Below are 22,448 nucleotides of genomic sequence, written 5' to 3' on the forward strand. Positions count from 1 at the left end.
CAAAAAAAAAAAAAAGGCAGCAAGAATGGCTTCTGCAGGGGAATTTTTCTTAAGGAGGGAGACAGAAGTAGAAAGTAATAGAGCGTGCATACAGGGCTGAGGATGTGAAGCGAGATGAAGGGGAGAAAGATCACGAGGGAGGTGATGAGAGCCACGTCCTGGCGCTATCTGCACTTAATAAATCATCTGCAGGGGAGCAACGTGTCTGGGGATAGCCAGGATGCTGATTTAAGAGCCAGCGCAAAGGTGGACAACAGTGTGAGCTGCATCTCTACAAAAGATAGATATGAGCGCACACAAACATATAACAGCCCTCTATAAACTCCAGATAGCAAGCAAGAAAGTCACCAAGTGGTCACACTGCAAAGGAAGTTGGAATGGGCTGTGGTTAGTAATACGTTTGGGATAAGATAATCATTTCACAATTTATTGCAGCATGATTATAATCTCTCATGGCATAGTTTCACGACATAGATCAATTTACTGCAATTCAAATATTAAGTCTTATTCTTTTGAATCTATTTGAAGTACAACATTTCCAATATTTCTTCTTTGAGAATTTGGTGTTTTGTCACAATCCAATTTCACACATTTTGTGAATATCTGTTCTCTTGTATTTCGATGGCAAACCGAAAAGATTTCGGTCTACAACAAAAAAATAAAGGAATTGGCTCGTTAACAGAAACGTATTTGGACACACAGGGAGTGCGTTGAGTGGATGAGCGACAGTGTCTCCTCTTCATCGCAGGTTTTTTTTTTTTAAGGGTCATCAATTTAGCCAATCCCTTGCCTGCAAATAATAATATTGTACTCAGCTGCACAAACAGCCCATGAAAAGGATCTCAAACAAAATACGGCAACAACAAAACTGGAGGCTCTGATTTGATGCCGTGGCGACTTTACCTCGTGGTTCTTCTGCCTGTTTTGCCAGTTTTCGGAGGGCTGCAGCGAATCCAGAGTGAGCCGACTGTGCAGCTGGGCTTCCATTGGCTACGATGGAGCCGTTAAGAGGTGACGGGGTAAGAGGGCTGACCGTCGCCGTTGTACGGGTTGCCGTGGAGATCATTCCTAGGGATGGTGACTTTGGCTCATGGCTCATGCCTGCAAACAAACAGAAGGAACAGAACGATTTTAATATCCAAAGAAGAATTGATGAAAAACTTGACGAAAACACGAGGAGTGAAATTTAAACATTCACAGGTTCTCACATTAGCAAAAATTAGATATACTGTTGAACGACGACGATAAATGAGCAAGACAAAATGGATGGGGAAAAAAAAAAAAAAGAACAACACAAAAAGCCGCTTGAGTCTGGAGCTGAGTTTCTGCGACAGCTGCAGCGGAGGGGAATTGGTGGTGTGAGGGCCAGCGGGCCATCCATTGTATAGTTTAAGGTCAAAGGTCAGAGGTTACGAGGGCAGGTCGACCTTCCACAGCCGAGAACTAAAAGTCTGGCTGTATGTCTGCTTGAGGTCAAAGTTGAGATAATACACAACGTTAGAGCTGCGTGTGTGCCAATACAATCAAAGCGACTGCGTTAACTGTGCATGTTATCACAGTTCATGCATTTATGACACTTCCTCCAATAGCACAACAGAAAATGCTGATTTCTCATGTAGGATACTTGGAAGGGAAGAACGAGTGGGAGGCGGTTCCTTTCCTTCCTGTGCGCATGTGTGTGTGTGTGTGTGTGTGTGTTGAAAGGTGACACCGCGTTGACAGCCTCTCAGTCAGTGGAATCCCTAAATGCCAGAAGGGCGTGTGATAGTCTTACATGCTCCGACAACACACACACCCACGCGTGCACACCCACGTGCACACACACAAAGGGCACTTCAGAGGACAGTCTATATTCATACTAGTGTACTTATAAAGCTAGCCCCAAAAAATGACACACTGACATGGAAAAAATATATATATATATCAATAACTCAATTGTACAAAGGGGATTTATGAGATATATTACTCTGGAGGCTGAGCGGCCTATAAATAGATTGTGTCCCCTCCGGAGCCGAGCAGCACGGCACCCTGCATGTGTCTGACACATACACACTCAGCAGTGGATTCATAGATGAGGAAGAGAGAGAGAGCGAGCGAGCGAGAGAGACAAACATTCCCAACAGCTCACAGATAGTCCTGGCTATAACCCCCCCAGTTACCCGGTGCACTCCATGTGAACCCGGTACACAATTAATAATGGAGTCAACAATGACTACTGGCTGAACAATACACACTGCGCTTTTTGGGAGAGTGGCAAAGCGGCAATCACACAGACTGCCCTGCCCGGTAATACAACTTAGTGAAGCCCCTTTCTGGCAGAGAAATTCCATAAAGGCGGGAGAAGTCAGCGGAAGGCTGACTGAGCATTTAGTAAAAGCACGATGTGATCAAAACAGAAGGCTGGGGAGGGGGGGGGGCACACATCAAGCCACATGGTGAAAGGAGACAGACGAGCATAAAGCTTGACAAACAAACACAGAGCCACACATCCGGAGGTCTGGCCCCCGGTTCCTGTCTCCCCCCCTCCAAACAGACTGTGTGGTTGTAGCTCCTTACTGCACAAAGGGGTGGAAGCGCCTGGATCCCCCATGTCTGCATCTTCACATTCAGCCCGCACCAGCGCGCACCGGCGGCCACGGAGAGGACGCGCACCATCTTCTTGCTCGCCTTTGTTGCTCCCTCGCGTCTATCTATCTCCTCTCGCCTGCCTGTCCAGCCTGCTCTCCCTCCCCGCCTGCTTTCCCGTCTCTGGCGCTGCCTCTCACAAAGACCGTTTGGAGCTTATCTAACAAAGCAACACACCACACGCGCTGCCTATCTCTCCCCTCCGTGTTCTCGCTCTCTCCCTCTGAGTGAGAAAACAGAAATTCTTAGCCTAGCAGCTGCTGCGATGTCACATGACCCCATCCCCCCCCCACACACACACACCCTGCCGCCACCCCACACCACCCACCCATAAACCTCCCTCCTTCACACTCTCCCTCCTCCACCCCTCTCAACCTATAATTCCTTAACCATTTGTAGATACCAGACACAGGCATGCATGGCTTGCCAAGGCGAGCTGGGGGAGGGGGAGAGAGGGAAGATGCTCAGCCGTTCGCCACGCCTGACCCCTTTGGCGTGTGTGCCTGAGCTCAATAAATGTGTGTGTGGCCAAATTGATGCAATTGGAAACACTAAGGTTTGGTAAATTCCCCTTCTCTCTGAGAAGAAAAGACAAGTTGCAGCTTGTGACGAGCCCTCGAGCACCGAGGAACCACGGTGTTAGGAACATTGCCCACAATGAGCTCAGCTCAATTTGACTTTATAGCCATACTTTGTCTGTCATAGCTGTTGTGACATTTGCAAACAATGGAAAACAGACAAAATAGAGGAACTTCCCCACACCGAACTGTAAATGGTGTATTTACGTGAGACCGAGGTGAGACTAGTGGAGTGGATCTACAAGTTCAGTTTCTGTCCTGTCTGTGCTGCTCTCACTGCAGGGGTGCAAATGGGTCATATTTTAGTGGCTTCCTGCTGCCACTTCTCCTCTTTTCTCAGAAGAGCGAGGGAGCAGGCAGACCGGGGAGATGACAGAGAAAAGGGATTACCTTTGGGGCACAGCTTCACGCTCGGAAGCACAGAGCCAAAGGCCACCTTCTGACAAAGCACTGTTCTGTTCTTCAGGACATGCTCTTGCTCTATCTCCCCCCCATCATAACACACCTCGGCTTGTTCTTATCACAAGGCAACCGCCATCGGAGATCGACGACAGATTGAGTCCGACGCGGCCGGAATTGTAGAACGAAAGCAAAACCATTTCAGTGTGACACCATGGAGAAAAAAAATGATAAAAATCACTTTGACTCAGTCTCCCCTGCTTCAAGAGTTTTGTTTAACAAGAGAAAAGTACGTGAGAAAAAAAAAAACATTTACACCGGAGGCGATTATGGTACTCAGACGATGATGACTAACAGAAGTGAGCCAGACTCTGAAGTCGGTAATACTGTGCAAGACAAGTGGCGGCTCTAGAACCGTCCAGTAGATGGCGTCGTCACCTAGTTAACTGGTAAACCAGCACAGGTCCCAGGGCCTAGTATTTTAAATCCAAAGACGTGCAAGACAAGACAAAAGGGCAGTAACTGATCGAACTGATAGTACTCCCTTGCTTGTAACCATAAGGAGAGGTGAAGACACCATATGTTCTGGCAACGGCAAAGATAGTTCAACAGTTGGACTGGCAAGTTGTTAAAAGGAATTTGTGATACGCACTGAGCTTCCTGGTGCTGTTTCGCCCTCGGGGAAAATACAACAAAAGGTCTGAAAAATGGAATGTAGACTGCAGCAAACCACAAACACACACACACACACACACACACACACACACACACACACACACACACACACACACACACACACACACACACACACACACACACACACACGCACAACAGATTGACTACTAAATGGCATCCAGTAAACACACACACTTAACACCCAACAGAGTAAAGCTGATCACTAACCCCACATCACCAAATAAACACACAGGTTTCACAGTTTCAGTGGTTTGATTTCAGATCTCTCTCTCCCTCCCTCTCTCTTTTCTCTCTCTTTCTCTCTCTCATTCCATCTTCCTCAGCCACACACAAAATAAATCCTCGTGGCTCCCGTGTGCCCCGGCCAGTGGAGAGATAATGCAGTGGCAGCTTTGGCGAGTGGTTAATCTTTAACCAGGAAGGGATTTGCCTAAGCTTGTTAAAACTAGCAGTAGCAGCCCATTGGACTGATCCACCTACTAACTCGTCTCTGTCAAGTCGAACAAAGCAGGCTTGGAGACGATCACCTATAACAACTCCAGAAGCATTGATCATCAAATCAAGGGAAATAAGATGCCTTTTTTTTCTTTTCTTTTTTTAATAAAAAAAACAACAACAAAAAAACAAGCTTTTACACTTTGATTTCAGCATCCTCCTCGTGCTGGTCTCAGAACTGTGGCTGTAATCCACTGACATATCACCTTTGGTGAGGAAGTTAGCTAAACGCATATTCAAATCCCGGAAGATTTAACAATCCTACTATTTGTTGACGTTTCCCACTGTACAGTACTAGCAGAACAAATACACTAGGTGCACTGTACTGGTTCTTCCAGAAACTAGCTTGAGGGGTTTGACTATCAGCAACTTACAGTTTGCAGATGAGCTTTAACGACATGAGTAGAATGCTAATAACACACTGACTTTTAATGCGTTGAGTGTATGTGTTTATTGTGTGTGTGTTTATTGTGTGCGTGCATGCATGCGAGGCCAGTGTTCATTTTGAGATGAAAAAAAATAAAAATCAGATGATAGAATCTGAGTTATAAAAAAAAAAAAAAAAGAAAAGAAAAAGGGTCGCAGCAGGAATAAAGACAACTTCCATTTGAGGGCCAGTTCAACTCCTTGTCATGGTGAAATTAGCCAGTGTTAAGTAGCTCAGCTGCTCATACGGGAGGGATTTTGGAGTTAGTGTGATGAGAACATGTCATCCGCTATGGCTGACAGCCTTGTTAGCTGTGCTGACAAGGCTGTCCATGGGGGTGGGCATGTCAAAGCCCTCTTACTATAAAAGCCATGGAGAAACACAAGTGATATGGTTCACCTAATCTAGCAGTAGCATGTATAAAGGCCACGGCCATCTGTATTGCACAAAGCGCTTAAAAGGTTACAAGTAGGTGATGCATGTTCGCTCGTTCGCTCACTTCCAGCCCAGCCCAACACAGCCCAGCACAGCCCAGCAGGATAAACCTGCTCCAGTGGTTGTTTCCAGGTTTGTTTGACTTCAAAGCCAAAATGTCAGGGCAATCTACCCTTGAGCGTGAAAGAACGGATGCGCCTGTTTGAGTGTTTGCAAACATGCACACACCTACAAGGCGTATAACTGAGCACGTGCACGTCACCTCATTTGCCTCGTGGCACAGGCCAAGAAATCATATCAAGGAAATCCTGCAATAGTAGCTCTGTGGCTACCGAGCTGAAGCGCGAGAAGGAAGACAAAGAGTCGGGGTGAGAAAAAAAAAAGGAAGGGAGGAGTGAAGAATCCGGAAGGCAGCCAGCCAGCCAGCCAGCATTGCCTGCGTGAGGGCTGTCATTATACAGCAGGCCTCCATTATGCAGCTACAGCGAAGAACACAGTACATTTCCCTCTGACCTCACTGTCTTTATTACGAGCGTGCGTGCGCACACACAAACCTACCCACGTACACACACAGCGCAAAGGCAATACACACAAAGCTTTACAGTAAGTGTGTGTGCACCTACTTCTAGCCACTCTACACACAACCAGAGGCATCACCTCAACCCGCGTGGCAGTAGCTTGCAACTAAAACACAAATTTCAAAAGACCAACTGGCAGCGCTTCCCTCTCGTCTCCCTCCTCTCCCTTTATTCGGAGAAACGTGCATCCACAGAGAGCTGGTCTGTGACTTGAGGGGAAGCACGAGCTCGGATGATTTTCTCTCCTCCTCTCTGCGTCCGCGACAGCGCCATTTCCTCTGTCTGTTAATTACATGCTGGTCATGGTGGAGGTTGCTGTGTGTGTGCGTGTGTGTGATGTGTGTGTGCGTGCATATCATCTGAGGAGTATGTGGCTGTGTTCTCGGAGACACCAGCGTGGGCGCGTGACAGCACAGTCTGGTCACGCTTGACAACGCTGCTTAGGGTGCAAGCACACATATGCAGAGTAGACACACGCACACACACATACACACACACACACACACACACACACACACACACACACACACACACACACACACACACACACACACACACACACACACACACACTAAAGCCTTCTGTCTTCTCTGGCTCACAGGGTCCATGCCCCAGGAGTCAAACTGCTATCTGTGTGGCTGCGCTCTCTCAGCAGCTTCTTGCTGAGGGGGAGACAGTCCACACTGCTCCCCTACTGAGGGGGGCCAGCTTCAGCACCAGCCCAGCTGTTTGGCTGAGAGGAGGCAGGGAGTCCACTTTTGACTCACCCTTCCTCGCCATCGTCGACTACACCGCCATCGGGCCTCGCTGACCTGGCCTCTGAAGCACCTGCTGCGATGAGCCAGGCGAAGGTGTCAGGCAGCGCGGCAAGACGTGACAGATGTCGTGCATGAGAGCTCAAAAGCACGAACGAAAGCAAACAAGTAAACGGCACTCCTATTGAGTACGTCATTCTTAAAACACCTGTGATGCTCTTAAACTTTAAGCACTACAAACAGCTGCAAGATACAGTTGCCACTACACCCAAATTCCACTTTATTTTGAGTTTTTTAAAAATATATTATCTGTTTCTACATCCACATATTCAGAATAAGCCTGGGCGATATGAAAAAAAATCACAATTATTTTGTTTGATATTGAAATCAAATTATTCAAACAAATTATTTATTATTCAATACTAAGTACTTATTCAACTACCAAAATCTATCAAAGTCCCTTGCAAAACTAAAAGTGTGAAAAAGGCACAGCAAATATTTGACAGTAAATATATTTCTATAGAACCATATCTTTTTTTTTTTTTTTCAATGATATGACTTTCACGTATCGATATAAAATTGCATCATTGAGAAATGGAATGAAGGGCCACTTTATGGCCAGTCTTTAGCTTAAATATGAAGAGAGGTCCTGGTAAATACAAAAGCAGCTCTACCTGTGCAAACAGCATCCAGATAACACAAGTAGGCAACACGGACAACACAGAGAGCTCTGTGCAAGAGTTGAGAAAAACACACAATATGACAATCAGCTGATGGCGATGATGTCAGAAGAAGGGTGTGTGTGTGTGTGTGTGTGTGTACGTGTTTAAGTGTGTGTTTCAAGTGACAAACAGAGACGCTATGTTGAAGCGAGATAGAGGCAGACACAGATAGAGGGGAAGGAGTGATGATGGTGTGATAACAGCAGAAAAGGCCTTTGCTAAAAAATAGCCTGTAGTGCAATGTTGGGTAACACAGACAGAAACAAACAAGACTGACAGACGAGACACAAACACACACAAATGGAAAATGCAGAGCACACTCACATTAATAAAGGCGAATGAGAAAGAGGCGAGGACAAGTAGTCAAGCATGGTCAGTGCTGAGTGTGTATGATTCCCTTATCTGGTGTGCTCATGTTGCCTGCCCTGTTTGTTTAGCCGCAGCTTATCAGCCTTGACGACAACGGCAGATGCCGGCTAACACAAAACGAAAACGCAATATCTACAGGTATCTAAGGGTTTGATGTTGTGAATGGAGCAAGAGTCACTCAAGCAAATGAAAATAATTCCATGCGCCTGTTCTCGCCTAAAACTGGAGCGGCTGGCGTGCTATCGATTCGTTGCTCTTGTCTGTTCGTTTTTACTCTTTGTGCTATTTGATGTGAGTGTTGTGTACTGTCTAGTCACCGTGGGACGGTGGGAAACGTAATTTCGATCTCTTTGTGTGCCTGGCATGTGAAGAAATTGACAATAAAGCGGACTTTGACTTTGAAAATGATTCGATGACAATGAGTCAAACTCGTTTTGAGACTTTTTGAAGTGGTGAGGAAATGTAGTCTATGATTAAGTGCAAATATGCAAATATAGAAATTCAGAAGGGAAGTTAACTAAAGTGTATAGAAGAAAAATACAGGTTACTTTTTAGAATGACTTGGAATAGTTGGAGCTAAATAAATGTGTGAGCACAAATACATTCCATCACTTACCAGGCATTTTATAGCAATACTGTGTGACAAGCAAATTAAAGTGACGCTTTAAACTGAGTTGCAAACATGTATGAGCCACGCCTTACCCACATAGGGAGGGATGTGTGAGTTTGGTTAGGTGGGGTGATACAAGGACACATCACAGTGTGACAGGAGACCAATAGAGACGGCGGCGCACAACGGCAAGTGAGCACTCAGCGACAAATGTAATCAGAAACCAGAAAAACGATGAAAACAAAGCAGCACGCCTTCGAGAACCAAAAAGTACAACAGGAACAGGTTTCGTGTTTGACTCCACTTTTTGATGGCCAATTAGGTTGCGCCTCATTCCTGAGGGTGCTGAAATGTAAATGTCTGTGAGCATGTCATCAAAATGCCACTTCCAGGTCAATACCAGAAATCATGCTTATACAAAGGTTCATGGGGGACAGAAATAGAGCAGATCTTGCGAACATTTCTGTCTTCAAACTATTTCACTACCGTGTGACTTGATTGTTCAAATATCCAAACATTTTTAACACCCCTAAATCTGTAATACAAAACCCAGCATACCTCCAAAATGCCCCAAAATCCCAGACAGAGAAATACAGAGAGGCCCAAAAAAGTGGCGACACGAGAGCGAGAGAGAAAAAAAGTTGTGTGTGCTGGCCAAGTAAAACCTTCATTTCCTGAACATCCTATAGCGGTTTCTCCACCATCACACAAGCAGACCACATAGCAACCTTACCCTGACGCGCGAAGAGAGCCGTTAGCATGCACCACTGCGTGCATACCATCTCAGGATATTGCTTTGCAATGCTAGTCAAATCTAAACCTTTTCCAGCAAAATATTCCCTATTGAGGAACTATGCAAACTCATGCAAAGGTCCTCGCTCCCTCTACAGTCAGTGCTATTCAAAGCAATCAATGAATGCTGCTGATAAGGAAATGCAAAGCGGGTCACCTTTAACTCCATGGCTTCTTGTGTAAACAGGACAGGGAGCTGCTTGGGACTGTGCTAATCACTCTCCAAACAGCGCCAGGTGCCTTCACCGCAGACGAACTGTCACCGACACTCTCCTGAACACAGCTGCCGTCTTGCCGCCAGACGCTTACCGCATTGCAAGCTAGCGCTAGGCCACAAACTGCAAAAAAAACAAAACATCTCAACCATGATTACTGAGGAAAGCGCTCAACGACTTCTCTTCAAATACGTCAATTCTGATCCAACTTTTCATACATCATCTTACAGTCTCGTTCTGTGCTCAACTATCAGACGTTCTTTTCAAGTCTGTTGCAAGGGAGGATAAATCTTTGACAAGTCACTGAACTCCGTTATGTTTCCCTTCTGTCCATCGATGCATTTAAATGCACTAAATAAGTAACTATTGAAACCATCGTGAGTGTCATGACTCATGAGAACCATTTGGACGCATATGAGGACCACTTTCCCACATTAGCAGTCCCTCGTTTCGGTACCAACGTGTGCCGAAAAAAATTACTTGTCAAAGCTCATCTTTGCTTTTCGGTTTAGTGACAGTTCAGGTGACAGACAACATTTTCTTCCATTTGGGATTATTCAATCAATGTTTCCATCAGTAAAACTTTCGTCATTGACGGACTGACTGACCTTTCGTCAGTATTTACAGACTGGTCATATCCTGTCTAATGGGCTTTATTTGTAATGGATGGTAGCTTTCGTCATGCCAATGCACATTAGTCAAACCTCACTCCTCAGAATCTGCAAAAGAGGGTGCCGGTTGCTGAGTTAGCAGTCCGGTCTTTTAGCACAACGCTCAGCACGCTCGACTCCCAATCGGTGTTGTGATGGTGCACGACCGAAGCCTCGGTGTGGCTGGACGGTCCAGGATCCCACTATTACGAGACCATCTGATTGGAAACCAAACTCTTCTGCAATGTACTACACAATAAACTGATGAAATATTGGAGCTCACACATTGACGCTGGATGGGTGGTTTAGGACCAATAAGGTAATAAATCCCAGGGTACATCAAATCTGCAGATGAGCATGTCGGACGAAATTCGGTTCTCTCACCTCACGAGATGAGCCGAGAGGACCCGCATGCCAACTGACTCCGTTCGTTATACATTCTCTGTCACAATAATGCGACCAGCGCGGTGCAGTTCCGCGGTCGGCGGCGCGCTACGGTTGCGCCTTCGGCGTTGGGCTGCAGTTGCGCGATCGGACAAAATTAAAGTTTCTGCGCACTCAGGTCCACGTAAATTTTGGAAAGTACACCAGGAATTTATAAACATTTTCTAAATTTCAGCGGCGGCTCTGTCACAATAATGCGACCAGCGTGGTGCAGTTGCGCGGTCGGTGACGCGCTTCGGTTGCGCGTTCGCCGGTGCGCTGCAGTTGCGCGATCGGACAAAATGAAACTTCATGGGCACTGAGGTCCATTTAAATTTTGGACAGTGCATCAAGACTTTAAAAATATTTTCTAAATTTCAGCGGCCGCTTTGTCACAATAAAGCGACCAGCGCGGTGCAGTTGCGTGGTCGGCACGCGCTACGGTTGCGCGTTCGGCGGTGCGCTGCAGTTGCGCGATCGGACAAAAATGCGCAAACAAAAAAAATGACGGTTTTTATTTTTTTGCTTGGAACGGATTAATTTTTTTCCCCATTATTTGTAAAGGGAAAACATGATTCGGAATTGGAATGATTCACTTCTCGAACAGCCTTCTGGAACGGATTGTGTTCAAAAACCGAGGCTCCACTGTAATTTCATGAATGAAAACAACAAGTTTTGCGCATTTTAAGTGAAACCAAGCATTTGTACCTTTTTCAGTGGCCAACTGAACTTGTGTGCGTGTGTTTGAGCGTTTGTGCGTGTGCGCGACAGGGCGATGAGTGGCATGTGCGCGTCTCGAGCAGCAGCTGTTGAGCGTGCCCGCCCCTCAAGTAAAGTGAAGGCGCGCGCGTGGGAAGTGATTCAACACCGTCCACCTGCCACGCGCACACATACGTGCGTGCAGAAAACACAAACAGGGTCACATCCTTCACTCCAGGGCACCAAATGGCCGCGCGCTGCATGCGTCAACAGACGCAAAACCGTTCGGGGGATTTATTTTTAAAAAAAAAAAGCCTCGGCATTAGCGTGCATTGAGGAAAAGCTACTGTACAGTTTATAATTCAGATGAAGTGTCAGTAAAGCGAGCCTGGGGCTTGTGTTTTGCATAATAATCACAATAGAGCGACAGAAACTTGAAGTCAATTTAGGTGGGTGTGCTTGCAGGGGGGGATCAAGCCTGCAGGCTAATCTGCTTTTTATAAGGCAATTGTCTAGGACCCAAATAGCACGAGAGCTCAACGCTTCAATCGCTGCTACTGTACCTCCGCTTTTGCTTCCCCTTCCGCACTTCTCTCCTTGAACAGAGCGACGGAAGGCGGAGAAAAGACAGCCGCTGTTGGCTCGATATCCTCAAGGACTTCCTACACAAGCCCTGGTCGTATCCTCGCTTAACGCAAACAACCCCATAAAAAAAAAGCTTGCAAACACCACAAGGTTTATACTCACCGCAAAAAGCAAGAAAAGGCGAATGCAAGGCTTAATAAATTAGGAATTTCCTGCCGTCATCGCTGGAGGGAACGCGGATAAATCCATCCGTAGAGCGCTCCGACTTTTGTTGTCACACAGAAAGCTCCGGCGCGGAGCTGAGAGGAGAACCGAAGAGAAGGTGGCCGGCTGCTGCGAGCCCGGAGCCGGGAGGTGGGGCTTCCTTGCGGGTGGGGGCCGGACAGACTGACAGACAAGCCAGAGGGGGTGGGGGCATAAGCACCTGCTCCCCCCCCCCTCAGCCACGCCTCCAGTGCCCGAAGGACTGACCCCCTCCCCTACCCTTCTCTAATGGAGTAAGGAGACCATCCTCAACCTTTGTAATTAAGTCACTTAATCCAGCATCCAACTCAGTTCAGGGACCAATACAGAATCAACTCATATATTTATATACAGATATGGCTTATGATTCACTGCAATAGTATGAAACCAGATAGGGCCCACAATATCAGGTGTTGTGGTCACCAAGTGTCACCGTGTTACTTCATCTTTCCTCTTTTCATTTTGGCAGAAAATTTGGATGATTGATTGATCCACTGCATTAGAAACACATTGTCTTTTTTATATGATTTTTTTTTATATGATACTTGTCATAGAGAGGTGTCACAACGTACTTCAGAGATTTAAAATATAGAATCACAACATTTGACATTTTTACAGATATAATGGCAGAAAAACCCAAAACAATCACCAACTGTAATGACTGCCTAAACAGTTCCCTTGAATGATGCCATATATTTAGATACATGCATATATATACGATCACGATGATGATAATGATGATGATGAATATTATGCATGATTACATTGGAAGTGGTCATGTCAATCACAAGGGTGCAAAAATGAACTGAATAGACTTTAATTCACTTCATTAACACCTCCATGAAAGTAAAAAACAAAACCTGTGACTATACTGATTAATCTATTGTAGGCAGACTATAACTGTCACCTTAACCAATTACAAAATGCATCCCTATTTTTCAAGAATAATGTTGGCCCGGATTGAAAGAAACTTGTGAAATATTATTTTTGATCTTTTGGAGTTTTAAAATCATAGCAGGCACTTGGATAAGTATAATGACTGGGGCCTGTATGAGACAAGAATTAATATGGAAATCACTTTTTTATTCAAAGTAAGCACAGGTGTAAGGAAAATAACCCTTTTGTTTTGTTAATTAATTATGACATATAATTAATTATGCTGCACATGACAATTCAACGAGCTCACAGAAAAAAAGAGGCAATTCAATAATTGTCCACAAGGGGACAGCCACTGACCAAGCGCACACAGTAAAGTCTCAGACGACAAGCCTCCTAAAATCAAGCAAGCCCTTACTGGTTCATCAATGGTCTTACTGTGGATTAGATAGCACCGGCTACACAGATTGCAAAATCAAAGCCAATCTTGTAAGCGGTAAAGACAGACTGTTCTTCTGAAGCCAAGGATGGATATTTGGATTAGATAGGCAATGGTTGAGAAGGACGTAGGATGAGACATTCCTAATTGCATTGGATTAATTCACTCCTGCCACAACCTGCGCAACGACACCCTACTCAATGTCATCGTGAGAAGAACTGAGAAGAACAAAAAGCCAGCATTCTTGCCACCACTGATCTTACCTAATGTTACTGCTTTAGATGTCACGACCTTACTGGGGAATGTGTGTATGAATGGACTTGTGCAGTGTGTGGTAATGACCGCGGGTGGTAATGACCGCGGGTCTTGTCTTTCATCCAAGTACTAGTGTGTCCCTCACCTCTATTTGACCTACCCGCCAGCGAGAAGGAAACAGGTATGGTACGGCACAGAGATCTGATTTGCCTCACGCGCCTGTGCAAACTCTACCTACAGCTTTTCCGTTACTGATAGAGCTCCGTCTGTTGATTTAGTCGCATTGGCTTGTGGAATTTATTTTACACCTCCTTCCCATTTACCACCTTTTAGCATCGAGTCCATTTTGGTCATTAGTCTTCGCTGTTGGTGATAGGTTAACTCATTTACACTCTTACTAGATTTATGTTTCTCTCACAAAACTGCACTCTTTCGAAAAGTATTCTTGTGAATCTCATTTGATTTTGCTGCTGTACCTAATTCTTGGAACTAGAATCCATCATTGTCCATCATTGTCTACTCTACTCTCCTAATATGATTACTTGCTATCCACGCAGCTAACATTCCTCCTTATCTCTGTAGCCTTTACCCCCCCTCTAACCCCCCCCCCCCCTGCCCTAACTCCCCTACCCCTCTCTCCCCCAGCAGCAGACCTGGCCTAAGGCATCGTTTGCTTAATTTAATAAAGGGACTTAAGCTTTTGAGAGGCTTTTGAAGGATCTGACTGCTGTTACATTCATTACAATCTATCAGCCACTGGAGACAGAGACAGCATGGAAGAGCCAGTGGAAGAGTGGAGGCTGAAAAAAATGGTGTTAATTATTACATTTACACCCATTTATCCTTACTGAAAATAGTCACCCCCACCTCCGCACACAGTGGTGGTGGTTTGGGGGGGGGGGGGTCCTTCACCTCATTGAGCTGCCTCCCCACCTCCATTATGTGGTTGACAAGTGGCAGCTCTTTGAGCCCTCACCACGGGGAGTACGACTAAAAAAAAAAAAAAAAAGGATATATACTACTCTGGTGTGTGTAGAAAAATAAAAAAAAGTCACACTCACCACCACTCACCACCTGTGGATGTTGAGCATGCAAACATGCAGGTTTCTAGTCTATATCAAAATCAGAAAGCAAGATTTTCAGACACTCCCATTGGGTGGGATGTGCACAATCTAATGACACCAATAACAAAAGGTGCTTTTTTATTTTTAAAGGATAATAATAACTTGAGCACTGCCATGGAGATATACTTGTAACCATTTTTATCATTGTTGTAGTTTGCTGTTGAACTGCACTGCATCTTTATGAAAGATGTTTTTAATATCGTGGTTATATTATGAGATGATGAGAATACTGTTCCATATTATACTACAACCACCATAATTAACATTTTAATATTAATACATGGCATGCAGACACTGTCAATCTTAACAGTCACGTCTTTATCCAATAAAGGCAGAGTTCCCGATACAACCTGTTGCTCTTATGTTTTTATATGTAAATGTATATTTGCTCGGCTATGGCTGGGTGACTGGCTAGGCCACAGTGTGTGCTCCACACTCATCCATGGCAGCTAATAGAGGTAATTAACATGCTGATGAGAAGTCGAACCAACGGCAGGAGAGGAGCTAGGCAGAGTGACAGGTTAAGTAAGGACGTGACTATCGAATGGAAAGCCTTCTATTGATGTTTACCGCCGCAATGAAAGGCTGTCATTGGGATCCAGTGTACACGAATAAATATCAGGAATTTATTGGAGTCGAGTGCCATCATCTGCCTTGAGTCTACTTGACATCACCGGAAATATGTAAAAAGATGTAGGAACACATGGCGGAAGGTGAAAGAAAGTAGAGCAGGGAAATAAAAGGGATCCCTGTAGATGGGATGAGGCTAAAGGAAAAGAGTGGGGAGGAGATGTATGGATTGAACGTGTTTGGCTCTGTTCCCTCCTGGCTGCCCATGTGTGCGGGCGCAATAGGGGGAGTGTGCTGAGGCCTATTCACAGACATGGTGGTAATAGGCTGGGGGGAGCCAGGATGTGTCTGAGCCACTGACCTGCCCATTAGCTCTCTCCACTCCGTTAAGCCCTCACATCGATCACCCAGCCACACGTCATTGATCTGGAAAAACAGGCACACGAGCACCGCACACCCTCCTCCGCCTTTCAGTATTAGTTTGTGTGTGTGTGTGTGAGTGATTTTTTGCATGTGTGCGCGCGTGTGTGTGAGAGAGAGCGATAGAAGATGAGCATACATCCATTGCTTTATGTCCATGGATGAGACCAACACTCGTGATTCCACATAGAAAAAGCAGAAAGGGACGTTGAAATAATATGTTGTTGTAACATTTTCTAATTATTCAAATGTATCCCTTATTACGGTCTCATTGCTGTGACAAAATTAACAACGTGCACTCTTCTATTAGCTCTGTGGGTGGCGGGCTAATTGTTAGCTGTCAATGTGGATGTTCGGAGCTCAGCGGCAGCCCTTTGACACTCCTGGCATCTTGCCCGTGCGCACACTTACAGACAACAGCACTGCTTGAGTTTTTTAGACAGTATGCTATTCTCATACAGATGCAGGAAATGAAGGGTGACGCAAACAGAAGGAGGGAACAGGTAAAAATGTTCGGAGGATGCGCGAGATGGGGAGAACCAGATGGAGAAGTGGATGCACGTCAGTCAACACAGCAGATGTGATTGCTTGCTTCTTTTAAAGTCATCAGTTTCTCTCAACTGTTGCTATTTTTGCATATGTATTCCCTTTTAATAAGTGACTCTTAATATGTGAACAAAATATGTGAAGAACGTCGACATTCATAATGAAGTATAATCAAGTAATGAAGCCATGCAATTTTATATATATTAATAAAATAGATGGGACTGATCAAAATATGACTCAAATCTTTTCATCAGGCAAAATGATGACAATATCTAAAATTCATCACTTTTCTAATTATGAATTAACAGCAATGGAAAGTCTCCCTACACACTTCAAATTGAGCTGATGAGTGGGAGTTATGCAAATCAAAACAAAATCGTTTGGAAAACGAGACCTCCTCGTGTGCCCGCTCGACTGATCCTCAATGAAAATTACAAGCATGCAACCGTGCATGGCCTCTCTATTTTGCCACGCCGCAACATAGCATGCGTAACAAGCAGACAGAGCGGAAAGGGTGTGCGTTGATGAGCCGGTGTGAGTTCAAGCCCATGCTAATAGGCTAATTGCATTGATTTCCATTTAGCGGCACCCTCTGATGTTATTTACAGCAGTTAACCCAATGAACAAGGCCTTCCTCTCCTTTCTCAGCTCTTTTTTTTTTTTTCTTCAAGCCATGACATGCAACTAAACAATTATCTCCTAGCCTTTATCCACACACACCCTTTTCCACAACTGACAAACCACATGCATCATTTGTCCAATCATTACAGTCAGGCGTACACGTCTCCGATTGTTTCTAGTCTCACACTCCCTCAACTTTTATCAGGCCTCTTGGCAGAGACTCTGAGGCTGTTTGAAGTGGCCATGATGAGCCAGCGCTACTCTTGCAAGTGGTGGTTGTGAAGGTGAAGGGTAGCTGCAACAATTGTCAAAGAAAGTCATTGCTTGTGAAAGACAATTTTTAGCGTGGAATCTTAGTTTATAATTATCGCCGCATTTAGTCACAGCAAATCTCAGGAAGAAGATTTATTTTACATCCAGACTCACCACTGAACAGGATGAATAGAAATGGCACTGTATTTTCTATGAAAATACGTTACGTATATAAAATTACCCCAAATCCACCTGAGCGTGGATATTAAAATAATTAACAGGTTAAATCGAATTCACATTACAAGTTTTATATTTTTACTGGTGCTCCTCACGTGTCACATCACAACTAACCCTAACCCTAACCCTAACCCTAACCCTAACCCTAACCCTAACCCTAACCCTAACCCAACAGACTTTTGTGCATATATGCTATACATTTGTGAAGCTCATCACCATATTATGTATGATTCATTGCATTTTCATTCAAGAATTGTGTGGGTGGTATTGTGGCTTGCTATTAGCACGTGCAAGTGTGCGTCACACTGAGTTTGAATGAAACATATGCCGTTGGAGTTCATTCAAAACACATTTCTATACATTGCTCACATACTCTATTAAATGACATATTGTAAAACTACGACTGAGATGCAATTGACGTGACTCGCAAGTTTTAAGAAATAAAAAGCATCCATCAACAGATTCTTTATCCTCTGTGAAAAATGACAAATATGACTGGAATGAAGAAAGTCACTCATAACAGTTGTGAAACTCTTTCATTCTTATGTACAATGGTCGAGTTGCACACAATAGAAGGAGCCATGAACCAACTGGCAAATTGTTGGATTTTTTGCGTTCTATTTCCTGATGTTCTTATTTTTATATATTCTAAAGTGCAATAATGTATCGAGTCGTATTTACCTAATTAGAATTATACATTATAAACAGAGTCCAAGTAGTGTTTTGAGTTTGAGCATGGTTAAATTAAATGTCAGCATTAGTGACACAGGGAAGGAAGCATTCTGTACTCAAGAGCACTAAGACCAGCGGCATTGATGCAAAAAGATTTTTACTGATTAACTACATTCAATATTCCATTTAAGTGTGCTCTTTCTATCAGAAGGGCTCATGAGAGGGAATCAGTCACTTAACCTTGCACATCCTTAATTTGTTTCATTGAATATTGGGGGCATGGAAACTGTAATAGAACAACATCTCACCCAAATGCAGCCATTCATTAAATCTGCTTGTGAAATACTGGAAGAATGCGGATGATGGAAAAGTGCTGCGATTACCGACTGTGATGTCATCAACTGTTGGGTTCTAAAAAAAGACACGGGGAACTATGCTGTGACATCAATCACTCTGGCACAATAATGAGTGAAGGCTCTCACCCGATTAAGTTGCCAGCTTAGAGACGATACATGAGTAGCTAAAGGGCTTCTAACCTTGCACACATTCATGAATCCTAGAGAGTACCCGTTGAGATGTGTATAGAAAAGTGGAGGATTTCAAAGAAGAAACATGAGAAAGACAACGATCTTCCATTCTCCTCGTTAGCTTCTCTTTGCCTCAAACTGCCAACTCATCCCTCCTTTTATAGCTTTGTCAGCCTCCTCCTAAAACACTTTCTTTGGACAGCTGAGGCATGATACATTAGGTGTTTGGTAACACTCTTTACATTCCAAAGCAACATAAGCTATGGCTATGAACATTAGAAACACATTCCGAAGCCAAGAACACACTTCTTACTCCTCCGACACACTTTGCCTGCATGCAGATGGTGCATGTTCAAAGCCAGCAGGCCAGCATTGTGCATGTCAATAATGTGTGTGTGCATGCCTTCTTATCGGTGGCATGTGTGAATAGATGCTCAAGGTCTCACCTGGGGGGGGGGGGGGGGGGGGATGTGAAAATTAACACAAGCAAATTTTACTGCCTTCATTTTCATTTTGCTGGTAACAAGACCATCTGCTAACCATCCTGCTCTGCATGGGAAGCAGATAAAAAAAAAAAAAAAGTTAGGCTGTGCAGCAATTACTGCCATAGTCCCTTACTAGGCTCTCATTGTGCAACGCCGCAACACTCTTTGCTCTACAGTGAGGAGCAGCGATAACACCTCAAGGCTACGATGCCGCTGCCAGCCTTGAAAGCGCTCCGTATCCCCCTATCTTGCCCTCACTGGTGCTCATTATGAAAGGGGGGAGCCAGATCAGAGAAGTACAAGGCAGCCAAAAGACTTGCATCCTGAGTCAAGGCTAACACGGGAGCTGCCCTTTACACTTCACCTACATTACAGAGTCCTGGAAAGCTGCCAAATGCCTGTGTCTTGCTCTAACTAAGGACACAAATAATTGTTTTATTCATGTCCTAGGTCCTGTATGTGTGGGATTTTTGTTTACAACTTCAGCCTGTTTTGTGACCACGTTGGTTACTCAAAGCATTCTTTACTCAAAACACCTTTGCCCATTGAAATGAATGGAAATGCCTTTCATTTGTGCCAGTCTTTGTGTCACCTTGGCTACCGGGGAAATACGATATAGTCACACGGACATAAACGAAGAAGACTTTCACAACTAAATGACTCCGTAAGTTGCATAAATACTCATATGAGTTTTTTGTTTTTTTTGCAGAGGATAAAGAATATATGTGAGTATTGTAATAGCTTAGTGTTTATCTACATGTTTTATTGCAGCAGTTGTTCATCATTAATCTGTGGCATTTTAAATTGTGTTTTAGCATTAAACTAGGAGATATTCAAAGTTGCTGTTGTTTTAAATGCACATTGTGTAACCCTCTGTTTTACGTTTTTTTTTTTTTTTAAAGCAAACTTCAAGTGCAGGCTGTTATCAACAATTTATGGTCTGTTTTCAGAATATTTAAGCATTTGGCAAACTGATGTTTATTCTAAAGTGAATTAAGTTTGCTGCCACCACCGATATTTATATATCAACATAGAAAAACGCAGAAGACTCATTCGCTGTTGTTTGGAAATGAATTCAAACTTTATAGCAAGAACACCAACCAATAAACGAACATCTATAAAATACCAAAATATATTTGTTTGTCACAAGACACAATGTTTTTATGTTGGTATGCGTATTACACATACATGGTTTATGTGTTTGAGCTCCAGCGTGTTGTTACAAATTCTATCTGACAGCTACCTAACGAGGCCACTAGCTTTTGGCTCCCGCATCTGCTCGCACTGTGTCAAGCAGCCAACAAAACCTAAACGGGCTCATTATTAAACGTTAAAATATATGTAAAGAACATGCAGTACCTGCACCAAATAAAGTTTATTATGCGCACGGAACACCGCAACCCACAAAATGCGAGGTAGCGCGAGGTTTGTTGCGGCTGAAAGAATACTTTGAACTAATTAGAGGCTAGTTAGCAACACAACAGTTGGGTCCAATTAGAAGATGTGCTGCATAAAGTGAGGGTGTTTACCTACTAGCCTGCTTTTGAAGGCGGTTTATTTGTTTCTCTAAACACATAATTGATGTGATCGGCAGCTAGGTGTGCACAAAGAGAGCAAGTATGTTTTTATTCTGAGCTGCCTGCTGGTGCATAGGAGTGCATGCATGACAGTTGAGAGATGGGTGAGCACAATTATACCTGTACACAGGCATATGTAGCGCATACACAGTTGTCTGCTGCAATTAGAATCCTCATTAATATCATATAGTTCATCATTGGGATGTGTTTCCCAAAGACTAGACTCTGCATCGCTGTTGTGGATCACTTCCCAACCTCACGCCTTACTATTTCCTTCTCTTTGGCAGAATCTACCCCTGTCCAGTGGCAGCCAAATGTCAACCTGGCTTTCCTATGCCCACATCTGCATTGCCAGGGTACCTGACAGAAACTCCCGACGAGGATTCAGCTGGTCAGTCCTCCCCAAATGTGCTCCTGTCTCCCACCTCACTCATCAGCCACTTTCCCCCCTCCTGGCTTCATCCTTCATGTGATTGTTATCGAATTCAGCGTAAAACACATCCGCTTTCTTGTGAGCTTCATTCACAGTCCTCTGACCTTCAACTGCTGTTTTCCGTCGTCTGAAGTGTCCGCCAGTCCTGTTCTTAGACCTCCCTTGACATGATGCAGAGAGAGAGGAGCAGACATTCACAGAGCCAGGAGCCAGGCCACATCAATCAGCAGCAGAGTGCAGCATGACTGCGTGTCAGATCAATGCATCATCCTTCAACTGGTTGTACAATGGGATTTATAGGAGACCTCGCTGCGTGTGGTGGGTGGGTTGGGGGCATGTTTTTCCCACAAGCTCTTGTCTCCAGGCTCAGGGCAGTCGTGTCGTGTGTGAAGAGGAAAAAAAGTGCGTGTTTGTCCACTCACTTAAGGTTACTGATACAACCTTGTCAGACCGTTCAGTCTTAAGTTTTCCCCACAGGGGCCTGGAAAATCCTAATCAAGGTTGACACAAAGAAACTAAAAAAAGAAAAAGAAAAAGAAACTATTTGACTTAGTGCCTTGCTCAACAGCTCCAACATTTCACAAGGGATGCCATACCTCTGTTAAAATCTACAAAGCCATGACACAGAAAAGAAAAACAAATGTAGTAAGAGCAGATATGCTTTGTTGTTATCATTACCAATAAACTTTGACTCTTGACAATCACCAACAGAAATAATCAGCTGAGCAGTTGTGGCATAAAAGATCGAAGTTGATGTTTGACCTCGTTGTGATTTCTACCTTGAAGCTTTGAACTGTAAAATCGCACTGGAGTCAAATACTCTAGAAACCTTTATTTTGACTTATAGAATTTTGTGGTTTTTTTTTTTGCAAATTGAATTTAGACCGCTGTATTACTGAACTTTGACCCTTAGCCAAGCTCTTTTCGGTCAAGGTCAATCTATTGTGTACGTATTAGACAATTCTGTGACCTTGACCATTGACTTACATTTGATATTTTGACATGTGAATATCCCTGAAAAAAAACTGTGTTGTGTCTAATTCTGATTTGTGTTGCAGACAAACAGGCAAACACACCTTGGCAAGATAAACACATAAATGAAAGCACATCGCGCTTGT

General features: G+C 44.2%; 1 protein-coding gene across 1 annotated transcript in view; it reads right to left on the bottom strand.

Moving 5' to 3' along the window:
• Positions 1-22,448, bottom strand: part of gse1b (Gse1 coiled-coil protein b) — a 119,540-nt gene that overhangs the window by 17,396 nt on the left and 79,696 nt on the right. The window contains exon 3 of the mRNA XM_085907997.1: positions 904-1,101. Coding sequence (XP_085764123.1) covers positions 904-1,101 — 198 coding nt within the window. The remainder of the gene's footprint in view (positions 1-903; positions 1,102-22,448) is intronic.

The sequence above is a fragment of the Syngnathus leptorhynchus genome, chromosome 3 (genome assembly GCF_054491065.1).
Source record: "Syngnathus leptorhynchus isolate UIUO chromosome 3, UIUO_Slep, whole genome shotgun sequence".
Taxonomy (NCBI): Eukaryota; Metazoa; Chordata; class Actinopteri; order Syngnathiformes; family Syngnathidae; genus Syngnathus; species Syngnathus leptorhynchus.